This window comes from Eulemur rufifrons, chromosome 9 (genome assembly GCF_041146395.1).
Source record: "Eulemur rufifrons isolate Redbay chromosome 9, OSU_ERuf_1, whole genome shotgun sequence".
NCBI classification, from domain to species: domain Eukaryota; kingdom Metazoa; phylum Chordata; class Mammalia; order Primates; family Lemuridae; genus Eulemur; species Eulemur rufifrons.
In genome coordinates this window covers 27245975-27265118 of record NC_090991.1, presented here as the reverse complement: position 1 = coordinate 27265118, position 19144 = coordinate 27245975, and the positions used below count along the sequence as shown (strand labels likewise).

The 19144-nt window shown below is 54.9% G+C and overlaps 1 protein-coding gene across 1 annotated transcript; it reads left to right on the top strand.

Moving 5' to 3' along the window:
* Positions 1–9082: 9082 nt before the first annotated feature.
* Positions 9083–18775, top strand: EPX (eosinophil peroxidase). The gene is made up of 12 exons (XM_069481143.1): positions 9083–9158; positions 9283–9376; positions 9609–9784; positions 9954–10071; positions 10174–10303; positions 10429–10635; positions 11562–11880; positions 13362–13522; positions 13875–14130; positions 14555–14725; positions 17314–17551; positions 18137–18775. The coding sequence occupies exons 1-12, from the start codon at positions 9083–9085 to the stop codon at positions 18336–18338; spliced, it is 2148 nt and encodes a 715-aa protein (XP_069337244.1). The 3' UTR covers positions 18339–18775.
* The last annotated feature ends 369 nt before the right edge of the window (positions 18776–19144 follow it).

The window sequence follows — 19144 nt, the reverse complement described above, 5'->3', positions numbered from 1 at the left end:
CAGTGGTAGGTCGCCTCTCTTTGGCTTTGCTTTTCCTTCCTAAAGTGGAGAGGGAGCTACGCCAGCTGCTTTCTTCGTAGCTTGTGGATGTGTCATGAGGTGGGTGGAAGAAGTGAATGAGTTTTGAAACTGAGCAACTTTGTGTTTTTGGAAAAATGAGTGTCCTCCTTGGCGGCTAAGGTTTGTGATAAAGAGTTCTAACACACCTGCCACAGTGACAAATCTTCACATGGCCCCTGGAAAACCACACCCAACCCTCCCCTTCCTGGTGGACAGTTTCCCTATGATGAGAGCATGTCCCCGGTAAGAGCATTTCAGTTTTCTATATTCTGACTCTCTTCTCAGAATCCCTTTTTAGTTTGAGTCCTGAGTATTGGAGAGAGCATAGGTTAGCGGCCTCGTCCTAAATTGGGAGCTGTGACCTTTCTCTTACCAAACTGGTGACCTTAAATTAGCCGCCTAACCTCTCTTGATATTACAGCTTCTTTCTCACCAAAATAGCCTAAAACAGTATTTGTCCCAATAATCTCATAGATTTTCTACAAGATTCAAATAAGAAAAGGTGAGACAATGTTTTGTAAACCGTAGAACCTATGTATGAATTATTGTTATTATTATGCCTGACATTTATTCTTCCATCAGTCGGCTCCTGTTTTGGAAGTAGGGCAGAAATTCCTATGTGACGGGGGCACGGAGAGCATGGGGACTGAACTCCTGAGGACCGTGCCACCTGCCCTGGGTGACACAGGTAACACAGAGTGAGTGGAAATCCAGGGCCATGTCTGGAAGCGTCTGACTGCTTACTGCTGTCCCCTACTCACCCCCATTTTCAGACTCAACACTTCTTGCAAGTAGGCATCAGAAGACCCATCCGTTTGTTCATTTGTTCATTCATTTATTCTTTCATTCACATTTGTCAATTTGCATTTGAGGCCTAACATGGAACTTTATCCATAGACTGTGCCCTATAATGGTTTACTGACTCTTTCTTTACCAGTCTCTTTCGATCTCTTTCTATCTTCCCACTCCTCCTTCCTGGCCTCCCTCCCTCCCCATGTTACTTTCTCTCAGTACAGTCTTTACATTCATCTGGGCCTATTTTTTTTTTCCAGTTCACAGGTGTGCCCTGCTTCCTCTCTGCCTGGATCTCTTTGCCACACACCCATCGTGTCTTTCCCCCACTATCAAACTGGGGCTGGGGTCAGGCTGCCAGGCAGTGTTGAAGAGAAGGAACAGGCTATGACTGAAGTTGTATGAGGCTGTACCCCAAACAAGCTTAAATAAAAAGAGGTTTATTTTAGGGATCTAAAGATCTCCTGAAAATAAGGTGGAGTCAGGGGTTGTGGGAATGAGAAGTCGTCAGGGCTGGCATAGCTGGTGCCTTTTTCTTCCTTTGTCCCTTCGTCCCTCCTGCCAATGCAGTCATCTTGCACGTGGCCACAGGGGGAGTCCAAGTCCCATAACTCGACCCTCCCATTCTGCACTCCACAGCTGACCGCCTCAGTCTTCAGGGTGTGAATTCTGAAGTCCTGTGAGAATAGTCTGACTAGCTGATGTTGGGCCCTGTGTCCCATGGGGCTGAAGGGCATGCGGGTCACATGACATAAGTGTGACCGCCCAGGCCCACCCCATCAGCAGGGATTGTGGGTGAGAGTTGTTCCTGAGAAGGAGGGTATGTGGACATGCTCCCCCAAACATGCCTACCATGAAAGGAACAAGAAGGGCATCCCTTTAATGGCACCATCCCATGCGCTTGTCTTTAGTTATATCTGACATTCATGTTTCTCTTCATTCATTAAACAAGTATTTATTGAGCACCTACAGTTTCCTTTTTCTGTCCTATTTTGTCCTCTTTACCCATAGGTTCTTAGGGAAAGTTCTTGACTTTCTCTTGGCCAATCAGCCAAGAGTTGGAGGGGGGAGGCTCCTGGCTCCATCTCTTCTGGAATAATCCCATGCCCCCCTCTGGATTCAAGTCCACGAGGTCTGATTCCATTTAGAACCATCACCACTGCCCAGATAGACTCAAGAAAGCTAAGACCCATCCTTGCCCAGAGCCCAGCATGGGTGGCAGATTCAGGACAGCCTGCTCTGGGAACCACAGGTGGCATTAAGTAGTGGCACATTGATGGTTGGCCAACTCGACCTCCAGGGACAGTGAAGAGGAGTAGAGAGAGCCTTGCCCTTCCCCTGACACCTACAAGAAGATGACATTCTGGGGACAGGAGGAGTGGAAACAGAGAGCAGCCCTCCCCTAGCACAACGGGCCCCAGCTCGTGGGCTTCCTGCCCTTGACACTGGGCCCTGGCTGTAGCCACCTCCACTGCTGCTACTGGGCTGAGACCACCAAGATACGACCCTAATACTCACCACCACAGCCAGCCAGAGACGCTGGGGAGGCTGTGGCTGGGGAAAGTTTTGCAATTTTGAGCCTTTTTAGAGCTCCAGGCAAGAGACTGTTTCATTCAACAGTGTGTCTAAATTTCTACAACCTTCAGGAATTCATTCTTTCTAGCTGTACTGAGGTGCCAAGACGCAAAATGGATCAGCACAGGCCCTTTCTGGTGCCCTCCCCACTCCTGAGTGGCTCCTATCCCTGGAGCTGGGACAGCCAGCGCACAGAAGCGTCACCCGGGAGGCGGTCCAGGAAAGCCCCTCTTGGCAGCTGCAGAGCCAGTGCCACTGGTACAGCCAGCACAGCCTGTCAGACCCCCCTCAAGTACAGCGCCATGCAGGGGACACCAGGCCCGAGGCATAGTCCCAGCCTATGGGGCGAGGTTCTCTCCGCCAGGTCACATCTGTGCCCTTGGGAGCTTGGTTTATAGAGTTAGTCCCAGATTGAGATCCCGTTCCTGGCTCCAAGACAGTGACATGTCATTTTCTGTCTGCCTCAACAACAAAACAGAAGTCCCCCTCGGCAGCACCTGCCCTCATGAGGTTGTTGCAGGGATGCGGCGAGTGCCGAGCACAGGGCACAGGGCTGGCATGCGGCAAGGGGCAAGGGTGAGAAAGCCCTGGCCACGAGGCCCTTCCCGCTGGATCCCAGCACCGCAGGGCTCCAGTTACCCTACAAGTGGCAGTGCCCCAAGGTCACGTGCCCCACTGAGCCTTCTGACTGATTAAGTTGTGGATTCCAAGCAATGTCTGCATTGTCTGCAAGCGCACAGTCCCCCTTCCATGCCTCTGGTCCCTGCCCCTGGGAGCTCCCAGTCTGACGGAGGAGGTGAGGAGCAAGCTCTCACATGAGGCCGAGGCAGGACAGAGGAGGGAGGGGATGGGTGCTTGGCCACAGCTGACCCTCCGGCCTGGACTGGTGCACCTCTAAAGTGCTCTCTAGAGAGTCCTCCTGCCTCCTGAACCTTCTCGCCCTTTGGTGACTTTACTAGCAGAATAGAGAGGTCTGACCTTACTCAAGGTCAGACAGTCAGGGTGGTACCAGACTTCAAAGCCAGCTCTCCAAGGCCCCAAACTCAGTTTTCTCCAGCCTTGCTAAAGGCAGAGGACTCAGAGCTGCCTCTCCCCGGAGGAGAGTCCTCAGCCCTGGAGCACTCACACATACCTGTGTACATACACACACACACACACACACACACACACGTGCACAAACTCCTGGCCCACCCTGGCCTCCGGCATGGTGTGGAGCCGCTACCATTTGAGCCAACTCTCTTCTTCCTGCACACCTCAGTGTTCCCGTCATGAGACTTGGGCAAGGACCTCTTTCCCAGGAACCCCAGGGAGCAGATGCAGGCCCGCCAGGCCCTGAGCCCTGCTCTGCCCCGCTGTCTCTGTCTCGAGACGGCCGTTGGCGCTGAGCAGATAAGGAGATCTAATCAGGCCTGTGGCCGGCAGCTCCACCGTGGTTGATGGACAGTTCTTGTGAAAGTGGTTGCAGAAGCTTGAGGTTCTGAGCTGGTCAGGGGAGGTTGGGAGGGAAGGTTCTTGGGCATCGCAGCTGAAAGATGCCGGGGAGGGAAGCCCCCCAGGGTCCGGACATCAGCCTGGCAGGGGCCGGGCCTGCCGCAGCATCCACTGACCCGGAGCTGGCCTGGCCCAAGGAGAACAATGCCCCTGACAAAAGACACCAGACCTGACAGATATATGGTACAAATCCATCCCCTGACTCCAGAGCCATGACAGGCAAGATCACGGCAAATACTTCCATTCCACAAATATGTATTAAGCCCCTACTCAGCAGTGTGTTAGGTGTTGAGGCTACAGTGGGCAACAAAACAGGCACATGCCTCTTTCTGTATGGCACTCACAGACCTGCAGGGACTGGAGCTTAATCAAATCCAACCATAGAAACACGTGTCATTGTATGATGTTAAGTTCCAGGAGAGGAGCTACAAGAGTGAGGAATAGGAAGACCCAGCCAGCTGAGTCTCGGCCTGTGGAGGGGCACGGGAGAGGTCCCCTGTGGCTGAGACCTGGAAGATCTGCAGGAGTCGGCCGGCACAAGAGGAAAGAGCCTTCACTGTTGAGACCCAAAGCAGGAAGGGGATAGGCCCGTTTCGGGAGCTGAAGGCCAGTGGGTTTTGAGGGCAGAGGAACAGAGAGAGGGGAGACAGGGTGCTGGAGCGGGGAGGTGCCAGGAGCCAGACTGTGCCAGCCCCGTTGGGCAATGCTGCGTGGAGGGAAAAGATGAGTCAGCAGAGGGGACAGGATGCTCATGGGACCAATGATGCCAAGTCCCCTAGAGCCTGACTCCCATGGCCACCAAGGAAGGAGGGGGAGCAGCTGAGGATGCCCTCACTCTCTCTGGCCCCTCATTCCCAGTCTCCAGGCAGCCTTGTCTCCTCCTGTCACCCCAACAGTGGTCTTCTTGATGGGTCTGAGTACCGATCTTTCCTCCTGCGTGGCTCAGTCTCGGACTTGTATTTCACCCATTTCCATTTCAGAGGAAGAGCTCTCCCACACGACCCCCAGCCTCTGAGGTCCAGACAGGCCCGGGGCCTGCAAGGAGCCTGGCCCATCCCCGCAGCGGGCTCTGGACTCCCAGCCCTGTGGGGTGTCCCAGCTGACATCCCCCGCACGTGGCCTCCCGCTCAGTGGACTGTCCACCCTCACGTCCCTCGGGCAGCGCTCCTCCAACCACCTGCAGCTCAGGCTCCTGCTCCCCAGCCTTGCACGGGGGATGGCCCAGCACCCACCTATTGCCTGTGCTAAGGCCCTTCCCCCTCTACGTCACCTCCAAGGCCCCCTCAACCCCTGCCCCACCCCACTCACCAGCCTGTTGGGGTCAAGACCCCAGGAATAGCTGAACTGCCACCCGGAGAGGGCAAAGGATTGGGGATTTGGGCCGGGGAGGAGACGTGTCTTCCTGTCCAGCGTGGAAAAGGGTGTACGGACTCACGGAGTTAAGCCGGGGCCTGGTTCACTCATGTCCCACAAACATTCCTAAGCGCTGGGCCTGGGCCCAGTCCTGTGCTGGGTGCTGGGTCCACAGCTGCAAAGATCAGGCCTTGGCGCCGCGTGTGTCCCCACACCATAGCACCGCGTGTCCTTGCGTGTAAACAGGTGATTTGACATAAACAATGATAGTGCAGTGATTGCAAAGATGAAGATTTCCTTGATTTCCTTCAATTCTGTCGCTCTATAGGAACTTTTGATTTGTGTTTAACATTTAAACCTGTGAAAAAGTGCAAACTGTGAAGTATATTTTTGTGCAAGTGCAAATTTTACTTTATACATGAAATATCTTACTAAATTTGAATAATATCTCTAAGATCAAATTTATTCTCCTTTCTACATTTGTAATTGTTCATTTTAAAATGAAAGAATGAATCAAGAAAACAGAAACTGTGATGATATATTAAATACTAAAGCTATCAATATGTAGGTAGTTTTTCCCCAGCTAAAACATACTCATATCATTAAAAAGTATTAATCCATTATTCCTTTCATTTTTATACTGTAATATTTCATTTTTATTGATTTTCTTTTTTACTGGCATGATTATATATGCAAAGTTCAAGAAATGAAAACTTTCACACATCTCTTTTCTTGCCATTATTATTGTTTCATTTAATGAGTATTACTAAAAATGATTTTGTTGTGTAAAAAAGAGGGTATCAAAAAATAACCTTCTCCCAGTGTCAGACACTGCAGGTCACCACTGGCAACACTGAACTCCTGGCACCATCGAGGTCCCAGTGGGCATGCTGAAAAGCCCATGGGGGCAGTCGGGGGACTTAGGGGGCCACACCTCTTTTCTTGTCCCTGAGTATGGTTAGCCCTGAACATAGGAGGAAGTGGACGTCAAAGCAGACCACTGTGGGGCATGGCAAGTGCCCTGCATGTCACCTGCCCCCTAAAGCAGGCCACAGCTGGGGTGGGTGGTGGAGCCCAGGCCTCCAGGGGCTCCGTCACTCCATCACCAACCTGTCCTTTCACTCAGTCTCCAGTGGCCCCGGCCTGGCAGCTGGCACGCCCACTCTGGCATGCGCATGAGGGCTCAGAGCCAGGCTCTGAACACCCCTACCTTTGGAGGCCTCCCTTCCAGCTGCTCAGCCCCGCAAAGCCCTTGCACCCACTGACCCACCCTTCACGCCGGTGGCAATTGCTGCCCTTGAGGGTCAGCCTCGAGTGAGCTGGATAAAGGAAGCAACAACAGGGCAGGACAAGAAGGTTTAGTCAACAGCCCTGTTGAGTGCCTGCTGTGTGCCAGGCATGGTGTCTACAAGGCGGCCTGGTGATGCCTCCATCACACGGTGGGGAGGGGGGCTCAGAGGCTGAGCAGCTTGCCCGAGTGGATCATGGTGCTGGGATTGGGGCCCAGGCCTAAGAGCCCCCGCGCACTAAGTGCTGTGGCTTAGGGACCCGGCCTTGCTTGCTGGGTGGGTCAGAGATGGCTTCCCAGAGGGAGCCAGGAGGAAGGGGCGCTTCCTGCGGAATCAGGAGCTGCCTGGATGGGGTTTGTACTGGAGGGGGCAGGGGGCTGTGAGAGGGCGGCAGAAAGTAGCCTGAAGGGGCACCCGGTGGCCAGAGCCCAGGAGAGCCCGGTGGCAGGCCCGGCCTCTCCTCCAGCCTCCTGGCCTGCGCCTCTGTGCCAGCCCCAGCCGCGCCTCCCGGAACCGCCCCCGCGGCCTGCGGCCTCCTCAGTCGACCGGCCGGAATCCCCACGGAATCAGCCAACAGGGCAGGGCTGGGTCTGGATTACTGTCCCAGTGACCCACGGCAGCCCACAGCTGCGGCAAACCCTCGCACAACTCACTATTGCTGAGGAATTAGAGTCCCTCTGCGGGACTTTGAGCGCCGGGGCCTGGAAGGAGGGCAACCCGGGTTACATACACCCGCCCAGCCCCAGCTGGCACCTTGGGCTCCCTGAAGGCAGGGGAGTGAGGAGAGCTGAGGGGCACTCGGTGATCTCTAAGACCTGTCTCCTCCACGAGGGCCACTGTCCCCATCTCACAGGCTGGAAACCGAGGTCCAGTGAGTGGTGTGATTTATCCCAAGTCGCGCAGTGGGGCTGCATCAAGGAGCCCCATGCACTTTCAGCTCCTACACGGTGGCTTCCGCCCAGGCCCCCTTGTCACAGGAGAGGGGCCTCCACCGAAGATAAGATCGGGAGGGGCCAGGCCATCAACTACAGCTTGTGAAAGGGGTTGCCGAAGCAAAGTGGCTGTTTCAAGAGCAACCGTCACGCTGGTGGCGTTGCTGCAGGAGCGGGGGCTGCGGGGGGTGCCGGGTGGGGCGTAGGTAGGGCCTGGACGTTGGGGGCAGAGACAAGGACACTTGGACCAGCCGTGCTGGGAGCCTGGGAGGTACGGGGTCTGCACTGAGGAAGGAGCGGACATGCCCACCTGAAGAAGGGGCATGGCAGGTGCCGGGCACAGTGATGGCGATTCTGGAGCGAGCCTCAGAGCCGAGCACGCGCTCTCCAGGCAGGCCGGGCGGGTCAGGAGCAGAGGCTGAGCCAGGAGCGTCCCTCGGTGGGAACTGCAGGAGGAAAGGCGTGTTGGTGTGGGAAGGCTGGCTGGGGCGCCTTCTACACTCAGGATGTGGACACGGAGGCACAGCGGAGGTCACACAGCTAGTGACAGAGCCGGATTCAAACCCAAGTCACCCTGAGCCCACTGCAGCAAGTCACCTCTGAAGAAGTGACCCCCTAATCAAGCCCAGTAGGAACTCAGAGTTTAAACCTACTTCTCAGGGTAAACCCACTACTGACGTGCGCTGAAGAAGCAACTCCCGGGGAAGAATAAAGCCCACGGTGGGCCCGCGGCTTCGATGGAGGCCTGCCGCCGCGCAGCTCGCTCTGTGGGGTGTCTTACCCCACCCCCTGCCATCTCCCTGTGTCCCCCACACGGCCCCAGGAGGCATTTCACTGCCAGGCCCTGCCTCAGCCACAGCCTCCCTCTCTCCCTGCACCTTGGAGGGAGCTGGTGGGGGGAGGGGTACGGAGTGGGGGAGCAAGTCCTTGATCACGCAGCATTCATTCATTCACTAAACACTTATTGAGCACCTACTAAATGCCAGGCCTCGCGCTGGGCATGCAGGGATACGACAGTAAGGCAGACCCAGGTCCTGCCCTATCGGGGGAGGCGAGGAGCCTTTCCATTCATCTGGCTCAACTCCCACTTCAGGGATGTGAAAACTGAGTCCTAGAGAGGGGAAGGGACTTGCCCGAGGCCATGCAGCCAGTCAGTGGCAGGGCAGGCCCAGTCCTCTTCCGAGGCACACTGCTCCCCAGCCGTCCAGCAAATACGCATCCAGCGACACCTGTGTCCCAGGCGCCGCCCACGTCTGGATTCGGCAGTAGAGGGTGGGGATGGAGTGAGGGGTAGGAGGGAAGAACATCCCCAGCCTGGCAAGGGGTGGGGTGGGGTGGGGTGTTTCAGTCTCACAACTCCCCTCAAAGCCAGAGGGAGGTTCCAGAAACCCCACCCAAGAGGCTGGGCTTCTGGGGCCCAGAGCTGCCCTCCCCCCAGCCTAGAATGGGATATAAACGTCCCTTCCCAGCTACTTTCAGAGAAGAGCAGGAGGAGGTCAGAGGTCGGCTGGGGGTCCTCCAGGCAAGCAGCCCTCTGTGCAGGTCGGAGGTGTGGCTTGCCCCCCCAGCTGGGGAAGTCTCATTGCAGGGATGAAGTTGCTCCTGGCCCTGGCAGGGGTCCTAGCCACACTTAACCTTGCCCAGCCCTGGGAGGGCACTGCCCCAGGTAATAGCCCCCTAGACAGCCAAGGAGGAGGGCTGGTCTGAGGGAAGGGGAATAGAGGGGATGTGCTTGGGTCTGGGGGGTCTGTGGCTCCCCTGAACGCTGAGTCCCCATCCCCTTTGAGGAGCCTCCCCCAGAGCAGTGGAGACCTCGGTCCTCCAGGACTGCATAGCAGAGGCCAAGTTGCTGGTGGATGCCGCCTACAATCGGACCCAGAGGAGGTGGGCCTGGGTCTGGGGGCTGCCTGGGCCTGGGAGGGCCAATGAGGCGGGATGGGCTCCAGCCAAGGTCCTCGCACCCAGCGCCCACCCCTGGGCCCTAAGGGATCTCCGCTGTTGGTAGCCTCCCTCCCATCCACCCACGTCTGTTTGCCCTGTCCTGACTGTCCAGTGGGCTGGGGCTCTGCTGGCAGCTCCGCACCCCTCCCCCAGCCCTCACTCGTCTTCTGAGCAGCATAAAGCAGCGCCTTCGCAGCGGCTTGGCCAGCCCCATGGACCTCCTGTCCTACTTCAAGCAACCAGCAGCGACCACCAGGACAGTCATTCGGGCTGCAGATTATATGCATGTGGCCTTGGGGCTGTTGGAAAAGAAGTTGCAACACCAGTGGTCCAGACCCTTCAATGTCACTGGTACTCTGCTCCCCACTGAGCCCCTGGGGCCTGCCCTGTCCTGGGGGTGGAAGGAAGCTGGGGGGGGCAGGGACAGGGGCACAGCCTTGGGGTACTGGGAGGAGAGAGGTAAAGGGACGGGAGGTATGGAACAGGCCAGCTCGGGCCTGCCCACCTGCCCTGCCCCCAGATGTGCTGACGGAAGCCCAGCTGCGGCGGCTGTCCCAGGCCAGCGGCTGTGCTCTCCAGGACCAGGCTGAGAAGTGCAGCAACACGTACCGCACCATCACTGGGAGATGCAACAACAGGTAGGTGCCAGGGGCTGCCCCTGACCCTGGGACACCTCCTGTCCTGCACCTGCCCCCTCCCTCCATACGAAGCCTGCTAACCCTGACCCATCCGTGCTGCAGGAAGAGACCCTTGCTGGGGGCCTCCAACCAGCCCTTGGCCCGCTGGCTGCCCGCCAGGTACGAGGATGGGCTGTCACTTCCCTTTGGCTGGACCCCCAGCAGGACGCGCAATGGCTTTCTCCTCCCTCTCGTGAGTCAGGGCTGGGGGTGTGGAGGACGTGTGATCTCTTTTAAATGCGGGAGTAAAACACTGCCCAGAGTCGTCCAGACTCTGCTGGGAGCCCCTGCCCCATGCTGACATTATTTCCCCCCCAGGTCCGGGCCGTCTCCAACCAGATCGTGCGCTTCCCCACCCAGAGGCTCACCTCCGACCGGGGCCGGTCCCTCATGTTCATGCAGTGGGGCCAGTTCATCGATCACGATCTGGACTTCACTCCGGAGTCCCCAGCCAGAGTGGCCTTCACTGCGGGCGTTGACTGTGAGAAGACCTGTGCCCAGCTGCCCCCTTGCTTTCCCATCAAGGTACCCTCGGCCAGTCTCCCTCGTGGAGGGGGAAGCACTCGAGACAGGCATTGGCCCACGGGTCTGATTCCCACAGGGGGACCCTCGGGTCCTGCAGCTCTCACTGACTCGTGGGCTTGGGCTGTGAGCAGGGTCCTGTCCTTCGGGCTGGGAGGCAAGGCTGGTGTGGCGCACTGGGGAAGAAAAGATGGAATCCGGTGAGCAGAGTCTCTGCTGGGGACGTAGGGGACACACGCACACACTCATACACATTCACTCCCCCTTAACAGGCGAGGTGACATTCGTGAGGGATAACACGTAAGGTCCCTGGCTGGCCCCTGCCTGTTGTCACCCTATCCATTCCTCAAGCCCTGGCTCAGGGACCCCTCCTCTGGGGAGCCTTCCCAGATCTTCCTATTACATCTTTAGCATTTGGCTTTTACATTAAGCATAGCAAATGCCACTTCAATCTAGAGTTACTTAATTCTGTGTGTGTGTGTGTGTGTGTGTGTGTTTCACAGACCTGCCAGTTTCCTGCAAACTTAACTGGGTTTTTTGACCTTCATAGTCTCCAAAGCACCCAGCAAGAAAGGAGCTTAGAAAAGGTCCAGCAAATTGAACAGAATTAAAGGGGCACAGGCCTCAATGTCAGAACTATGTTCTCAACCTGCCTCTCCTGCTAACTGGTTCCCACTTCCCCTCTCTGAGGCTCAGTTTCCCCATCTGTAAAATGAGGATCTAGCCTCACTCATTTCTAACATTTGATGACTTCCTGATACAAAGCGCTAGGGACACTCAGACCAAAGGGGCGAGCAGCATGAGTCCGGGTGAGTCGAGGAGGGCTCCCTGGAGGAGGGGAGTTTTAAGCAAGGTTTTGAGGGAGGGGGGGATGACCAAGAGGAGTGGGCCTGCTATGGAGGGGTCCCAGTGTCACTCTTCCACCTCAGATCCCACCCAACGACCCCCGCATCAAGGACCGGCATGACTGCATCCCCTTCTTCCGCTCGGCCCCCGCGTGCCCCCAAAGCAGGAACACGGTCCGAAACCAGATCAACGCGCTCACCTCCTTCGTGGACGCCAGCATGGTGTACGGCAGTGAGGTCTCTCTGGCCCTGCGGCTCCGCGACCAGACCAACTACCTGGGGCTGCTGGCCGTCAACACCCGCTTCCGTGACAACGGCCGGGCCCTGCTGCCCTTCGACAACCTGCGCGAGGACCCCTGTCTGCTCACCAACCGCTCCGTGCGCATCCCCTGCTTCCTGGCAGGTCAGACTGGGGGAGAGGTGGTGTCTTCCCAGAGAACAGCCGTCCCTGTGTTCCAGATTGGGAAGCCAGGTGGATGCCGGGAGGGCACATGGTCGGGACCTCAGGATCAGGCACAAGTCTGTGCACAATCAGAATCAGGAAGGGGAAGGACCTTGCAAGCCCCGTGTGTGGCCGAGATCACTGCTTGACCATCTCCAGCAAGAAGGGACTCACCAGCTATGTGGCACTTCAGCCCCTTCCCAAGCAGCTCTGACCTTTAGGAAGGTCCCCCTTGTTTCGACCCACTATCCACCTGTTGCTCCGAGTCATGTTTCTGGAACCTCAGAGAGGCTGTGTCTCTTTCACACGGCAACTGCCTCTTTCAGTACCTGAAAGTAGCTGTTATTTCCATCTACATTTTTTCCTACTCTGGGCTAAATTCCTTTGCCAGGCTGGGCTAAATTTCCTTAGTCCCCCCAGCCCCCTCCACGCGCACGCACTGTGGCCAGACACTGTTGCCTGGTCCCTTCTTTTGGATGCATAATTTGAATTCCCTGCGTGTACATGGTTATAATAATAATGGAAATCACTTCCGGTTATTTAAGATATTAAATGTGCCATCCCAAAACCTTCCAGCACCCCTAAAAGGAGGAGATTGGCATTCTTGTTTTATGGATGAGAAACTGAGACCCAGGGAAGAGGAATAACATGCTCAGGAGCACAGAGTTTCAAAGGGCAGAGTTCGTGTTAGGGACTCAAGTCAGGGCGGCTCCCGTCTCTGCTCCGTCCACGCCCTTCCGCTGCTCTCCTCACAGGGGGTCGGCTCCGTCCCCTGTCTAAGGACTGCACATTTGTGTGTCCTGGGAAGAGCAGCATGTACCTTCATGACGGATCTACTGAAGAGCTGCCCAAATAAGGCCTTGTGCAAAAGGGCTTGGTTAAAAGCAAGCGAACGACTGAATTTACTTTCCTTCCCTGCCTATAGAAGGTCTGGGGCAGGAACAGGGCTCTGCACGACCCTCCTCTTTCTCTTTCCCTCTGGCTCCCCGGGGAGAGGAGCATGACACCAAGTCCAAAGATAAGAAAAGGTACAGCCTTTGGCAGAGAACAAGCAGATGGACGCAGTGCATGGACAAGCGGGCCCACGGTCCCAAGGTCAAGGTTCTGGGAGTCATCGGGTCCCTCCACCATAGCTGGTCAGGGCTGCGGATCTGGTCGTCTTGGGCGGAGGTTTCCCTGCCTGGGACCAGCAGCTGCCCTGTGCTTTCCCACCTAGCCCGAACCTGCTCCAGCCACTAAGACCCCACTGTCCTCCCTTCCTGGCCTGTCATGTTGGGGGACGAGGGTGGCAGTTAAATAAGAAGCTCACAGCACAGCCGAGCAGATGGAAGTCTAGTGAGGGCCGGGAGCCCGTTTCTCCAGTCCCCAGCCCTCGGTCTGCCCTAGCAGAAAGACATTTCTCTGGGAAAGGCTGTGATAACTCTGAACTTCGGGTTTTCAAGGTGACTCCCGCTCGTCGGAAACTCCCAAACTGGCAGCCATGCACACCCTCTTTGTGCGAGAGCACAACCGGCTGGCCACTGAGCTGCGGCGCCTGAACCCCCGGTGGACAGGAGACAAACTGTACAATGAGGCTCGGAAGATTGTGGGGGCTATGGTCCAGGTAGGGGGCCCTGGGTCTCAGCATCCCCCAGAAGACAGCCTGGCACGGAGAAGCCACCTGAGGACGTGGCTCTCACCTTCCTTAACACATCCTTGGGGATGTGCCTCAAGCCAGCTGGGTCCGGGTGACTGGGGGTGTGCCTGACATCTGACCTCTACCCCCGATTCTGCCACTCACTCACTGTGTGACCCTGTCCATGTCACTCAGCATCTCCATCTACCAATGCGAAATTAACATTGCCATATTTGGCGTGATGACAATGAAGGATAATACATCCGAGTGGCCCTTTGCAAAGGCAAGGGTGTGGGACATGCAGGCACTAGGGTAATGTTCCTCCTGTCTTCTCTCCCAGATCATCACCTACCGAGACTTTCTGCCCCTGGTTCTGGGCGAGGCCCGGGCCAGGAGAACCCTGGGGCCCTACAGGGGGTACTGCTCCAACGTGGACCCGCGTGTGGCCAATGTCTTCACCCTGGCCTTCCGCTTCGGCCACACCTTGCTCCAGCCCTTCATGTTCCGCTTGGACAGCCGATACCAGGCCTCGGCACCCAACTCGCAAGTTCCTCTCAGCTCTGCCTTCTTTGCCAGCTGGCGAGTCGTATATGAAGGTGACCAGGTTTTCCAGAGGCAAATGAGGGTGAGGGTGGGGGGCACACCCTTCCCCAGGTGGGCTGGGCTTACTGTCAGGAGGCCAGCCTGCTGTTGAGGCCACTACTAAAATCTCCCCAGGACAGTGGGGACAAGGCAGGACATTCAGTCACAGGCCTCCCATCCCCTGGGACTTCTAAAAGGGGCAGAGACTGATGTCAGACCGGCAAGGAGTTTGCCTTCACCTTTCACTCTTTAAGAAGTGGGGTGACCCCTCTCGCTCCCAGATGCAGCTCCTTCATGCCCCCCTAGGTCTCTGTTTCCTGACAAATATTATGGAATATAAGCGACTGGCTGGTCCAGCTCTGGGCTAGCTTGGCATCGTGTGATGACCCAGTCCCTGAGGCTGGTCCGATCTGTGCTGCTCACGTTCTCCGCCACCAGGTGGCATCGACCCCATCCTCCGAGGCCTCATGGCCACCCCGGCCAAGCTGAACCGTCAGGATTCCATGTTAGTGGATGAGCTCCGGGACCGGCTGTTCCGGCAAGTGAGGAGGATCGGGCTGGACCTGGCGGCTCTCAACATGCAGCGCTCCCGGGATCACGGCCTTCCAGGTGAGGGGGCTGCCTGCCTCTCCCCGCAGCTTCGCGCCGGCCCGGGCTGCTGCCTCCTTTCTGACTGGGACTGTGTCAGGATGTGCAGTGGTGCAGGGCATGCAAGGCTAAGGTCGATGCATCAAAGCACTCCTGGGGACACCTGCTTTGCCATCCTGCCAAGTCTCTCCCCTCTGCTGGAGGGTCTCCAGCTTTAGGTTCACCACAGGACCAGGACTTGGGCACAGGAGCCGAAAACGGGAGATCAGGACTTTCCAAGTAGAGAAAGCAGTAGATTTAAAAGGCAGGGAAGAACTGCCCCCTTCCCCAAAACCTGGCAAATTCCAAGGAGGAAGGCTAAAATTCCAGGGCTACAGAAACACTCCTTGTTCTCAGAGGAGAAAGACCAAGAGCTTAGAGGCAGGGAACGGGGGGAATACAATTAAGTTTGCATTGGCTGTTTGGTGAGGGCACAAAAGATTTTATCCCAGGAAGGCCAAAAAAGTAGGCACTTTGCTAGGCATTTTCATGTATATTAACTTATTTTGTTCTCCCAGTGACCTTGAGAAGCAGTTATTACAGCCATATATGAGGAAATAAGGTCAGAGACAGCTATTAATTTGTCACATAAGTAGGAAATAGTAAATTCCGCAGTTCTTTCTTTCTTATTTATTTTAGAGACAGGGTCTTGCTGTTGCCCAGGCTGATCTCGAACTCCTGGCCTCAAATGATCCTCCTGCCTCAGCCTCCCAAAGTGCTAGGATTATAGGCGTGAGCCACCATGCCCCACCCAATTTTTCCTTTCTTCCCCCCATTCAATCCCATTAAAGGAAGGCTCAGGCCACTGCCTTTCTCCTCTCTCCTTCCCATCTCCCACCTCCTTGTCCAGACAGAACCTGACGCCCCATCTGCCTCAGCTGATCCTTGGCCACGTGGGGAGTGGGGGGACTTCCTACTGCCCACTCCACTTACCACAGTGCCTAGCAGCACATAGCAGACACTCAAGAAACCTGTTTCTTTCCTTCTTTAAACTTGGGTGCTTCTGACAGCTCCAGAGGTGTGGGCACCCCTGCTGGAGAACTGAGATCACTAGCCACCCCAGCTGCCACACACTGAGCTTCTGCACCCCCATGCCTGTTCCCTCCAAGCCATTCCAGGAATTTTATCCTGATGCTAGCTCTTGCAGTCGCCTCTAATCCTCTCCCAAGTCTAATACCAAATTTAGAATTGGATAACCTGGTTTGAACTTATTTACTAGTGAAGTGACTTTGGAAAGGTCATGGTTGCCAACTTCAGCAAATATATCAGATATAATTAACATACCACAAAAGTACCTCCCAAAGGTGCTGTGAGCCTCCTGAGAGAGATTCATCCAACAGTGCTTAGTAATGGTAAAACACTGTGGTTTTCCTGGTTCCGCTGGCAGATGGTGTTTGCAAGCTGCAGTTCAATGGACGATGTTGCGTTGGTGTTTCTTCAGGACAAGGCAAAGCTATGTCCTACCATGATTGTCCACACCATATTATGTGGCTTGGCCCCGTGTGGGATCCTGATAGCTGAGAAACCAGTCCTTGGGTGGTCCTTGGAAGTTTCTAAAAACTTTTTGTTTTTTCGAGACAGTTTCACTCTGTCACCCCAGCTAGAGTGCAGTGGCGTCATCATAGCTCACTGCAACCTCAAACTTCTGGGCTCAAGCAATCCTCCTGCTCAGCCTCCTGAGTAGCTGGGACTACAGGTGTGCACCACCACTCCTGGCTAATTTTTTCTATTTTTTAGTAGAGACAGGGTCTTTCTTGTTCTTTCTAGGCTGGTCTTGAACTCCTGACCTCAAGTGATCCTCCTGCCTTGGCCTCCCAGAGAGTTAGGATTACAGGCATGAGCCACCGCATCCATCCTGAAAACTTTTTAAAAACAGCTTTATTGCGCTATACCATAAAATTCACCATATGAAGTAGACAAAATCAATGATTTCCGTGTGTTTAGAGTTATGCAATCATCACCATGATCTAATATCAAAACATTATCCTGGGCCTCAAAAGAAACCTTGTAATATTAGGTCACTCCCTAACCCCACCTTAGCTCCTGCTAACCGCTAATATAGCTTCTGTCTCTATATTGGCCTATCCTGGACCTCTCCTATAAATGGAATCATACAGTGTGTGGTCCTTTTCTGAATTTTATCCATGCTCTTCATTTTTTTGGTTTATTCATTTGCTTTTTCATTCATTCTACAAACCTGATTGAAAGTCTTTTACATTCTGGGTACTGTCTTATATGTGCCTAACTAATGCACATGAGCCTAATAATATCATTATACGTCAGATTTACGGTTATGAATCTTGGGTTACAACAGCTTTTTACGTTAGGACACACTCCTCAGCCTGATGTATACAGTCTGATGTACACAAAGCATGACTGTCCACTCACATTTTAAATTAGAGGACAGCAATCTGGCCTTTGGAAGGCTCGGGGCCTCTTCTGCCAGTAGGGATCTTTTTGTTCTGTCCAGTATTGACTGGCCACAGCTTTCTCTCAGAGAACTTTGGAGAGGAGCAGAAGCTACTAGGAGGTCAGCGAGGCTGAAGGTGCTTCTCCCCCTTCCCCTACAGGCTACAATGCTTGGAGGCGCTTCTGCGGGCTCTCCCAGCCCCGGAATCTGGCACAGCTTAGCCGGGTGCTGAAAAACCAGGATTTGGCAAGGAAGTTCCTGAACCTGTATGGGACGCCTGACAACATTGACATCTGGATTGGGGCCATCGCAGAGCCTCTTTTGCCAGGGGCCCGGGTGGGGCCTCTTCTGGCCTGTCTTTTTGAGAACCAGTTCAGAAGAGTCCGAGACGGAGACAGGTGAATAAGTGACCCTACCCTAAAAGACATCTGCACCAGAGGCAGAGCAGAAAAACACTAGCATTTCAAGATGGGAAAGCAATGGGGGAAAGTGCTCTTTTGGCTTCATTTCTTCCAAGTTCACAGGATCTGAGACCAGGAGGCCCCTCTCGAAAGCTGGGTCAGAGGGAAAAACACATTGACCCAGGCAAGGCTAACACTGCCTGAGCCGGAGTCACCATAAACCCAGGAGATAGACTTGCCAGCCTCACTGTTCCAGGCTAGTGGATTTCAGAAAACGACCAGAAAGGGCTAAATCTGGTTTCCCTCCCATAAGTTTGTGATCCAAGACCTGACTCCTTACTTGGATTTGGTATTTGCCTGGGTCCAAATCCAGCCCTGGCCACTTAAATTACTTTATACTGGGCAATTTATTTAACCACTGAACATGTTTCTTCCTTTATAAAATGGAAATAATACCTATCTTGTAGGAATTTCATGAGAATTGAATGAAATAACATATGTAAAGTACCTGACACAAAACAGGTGCTAATTATAAGGTGATTCCTCCCCGACCTTCACCCACTTCTCTTGACCACCTGGTAGGTTCTGGTGGCAGAAAAAGGGCGTTTTCACCAGAAGACAGCGCGAGGCCCTGAGCCAGATTTCCTTGTCTCGAATTGTATGTGACAATACCGGTATCGCCACTGTTTCAAGGGACATCTTCAAGGCCAACGTCTACCCCCGGGGCTTTGTGAGCTGCAGCCGTATCCCCAGGTTGAACCTGTCAGCCTGGAGAGGCACATAAGGCTTCTGCAGGTAAGGGGAGACCTCTCCAGCAGCGCCGGGCTGGGTCATGCCCTCACATCCTTCCCTGGATGGGACAGCTGAGTCCTCCTAGGCCTCTAAGTGGAACAGAACTTGTCACTAGGGACAGGGTACTCCTCCCTAGTCTTTCCAGTGTTCTAGCTTTTGGGCCCACAGTCAATCCCAGGGCCTAGGACTTTGGGGGACAATTAGGAAGTGCCCAACTAGCCTCAACTTGGTCACTAATACCCTAAAACAGCTCCACTTCTTGGATGTCCAGCAAATTCCTCACTTAGCCAGGTCTGCTGTTTCCACAGGAGCCTATCCCAAGCTCCAACTCTTGGAGACAAAGGGAAGGGGAAGACTATGAGGCTGCCTTCATCCTCTGGAGCAACTGTGTCCTGCTGATGCTTTTGTTGGCTACGGCTCAGAGTTGGCCGGGAGTGACAGCTGGTGCTCCTAGCAGCAGTGGACTCCCCTGCCTTGGGAGCTTCTTAGGTTTTAGGTTATGAATTAGCACCAGGTGCAAGGACTTAAGGCCCAGGCAAGAGCCAGCTAGAGGGTTTCCAGCTCCTTTCTTTTTCCCAGCCCTTCCTCACCTGACTGGGAGACCACATAGTCCCAGCCTCTGGCCACCCCACAATCCTCCCCCGAGCCTGCGGCTGGGCAGCACGCTCTGCTTCTCCCAATAAAGCACTGCTGAACTTGGGGCTGCCGTTTCTGTGTTGGGCTGGGAGGGCGTGGTCACAGTCCCATGCTTTGCTCCCCATGTTTAAGAGGAGCACTGCTAAGACGCAAGCTGGCACT

Excerpts from the sequence above, each read along its gene's own strand:
- EPX (XM_069481143.1), top strand. The coding sequence starts at position 9,083 with ATGAAGTTGCTCCTGGCCCTGGCAGGGGTCCTAGCCACACTTAACCTT. Across the intron at positions 9,159-9,282 it reads CTGGGAGGGCACTGCCCCAG|CCTCCCCCAGAGCAGTGGAG; the intron begins GTAATAGCCCCC and ends CCCTTTGAGGAG. Across the intron at positions 10,072-10,173 it reads ACTGGGAGATGCAACAACAG|GAAGAGACCCTTGCTGGGGG; the intron begins GTAGGTGCCAGG and ends TCCGTGCTGCAG.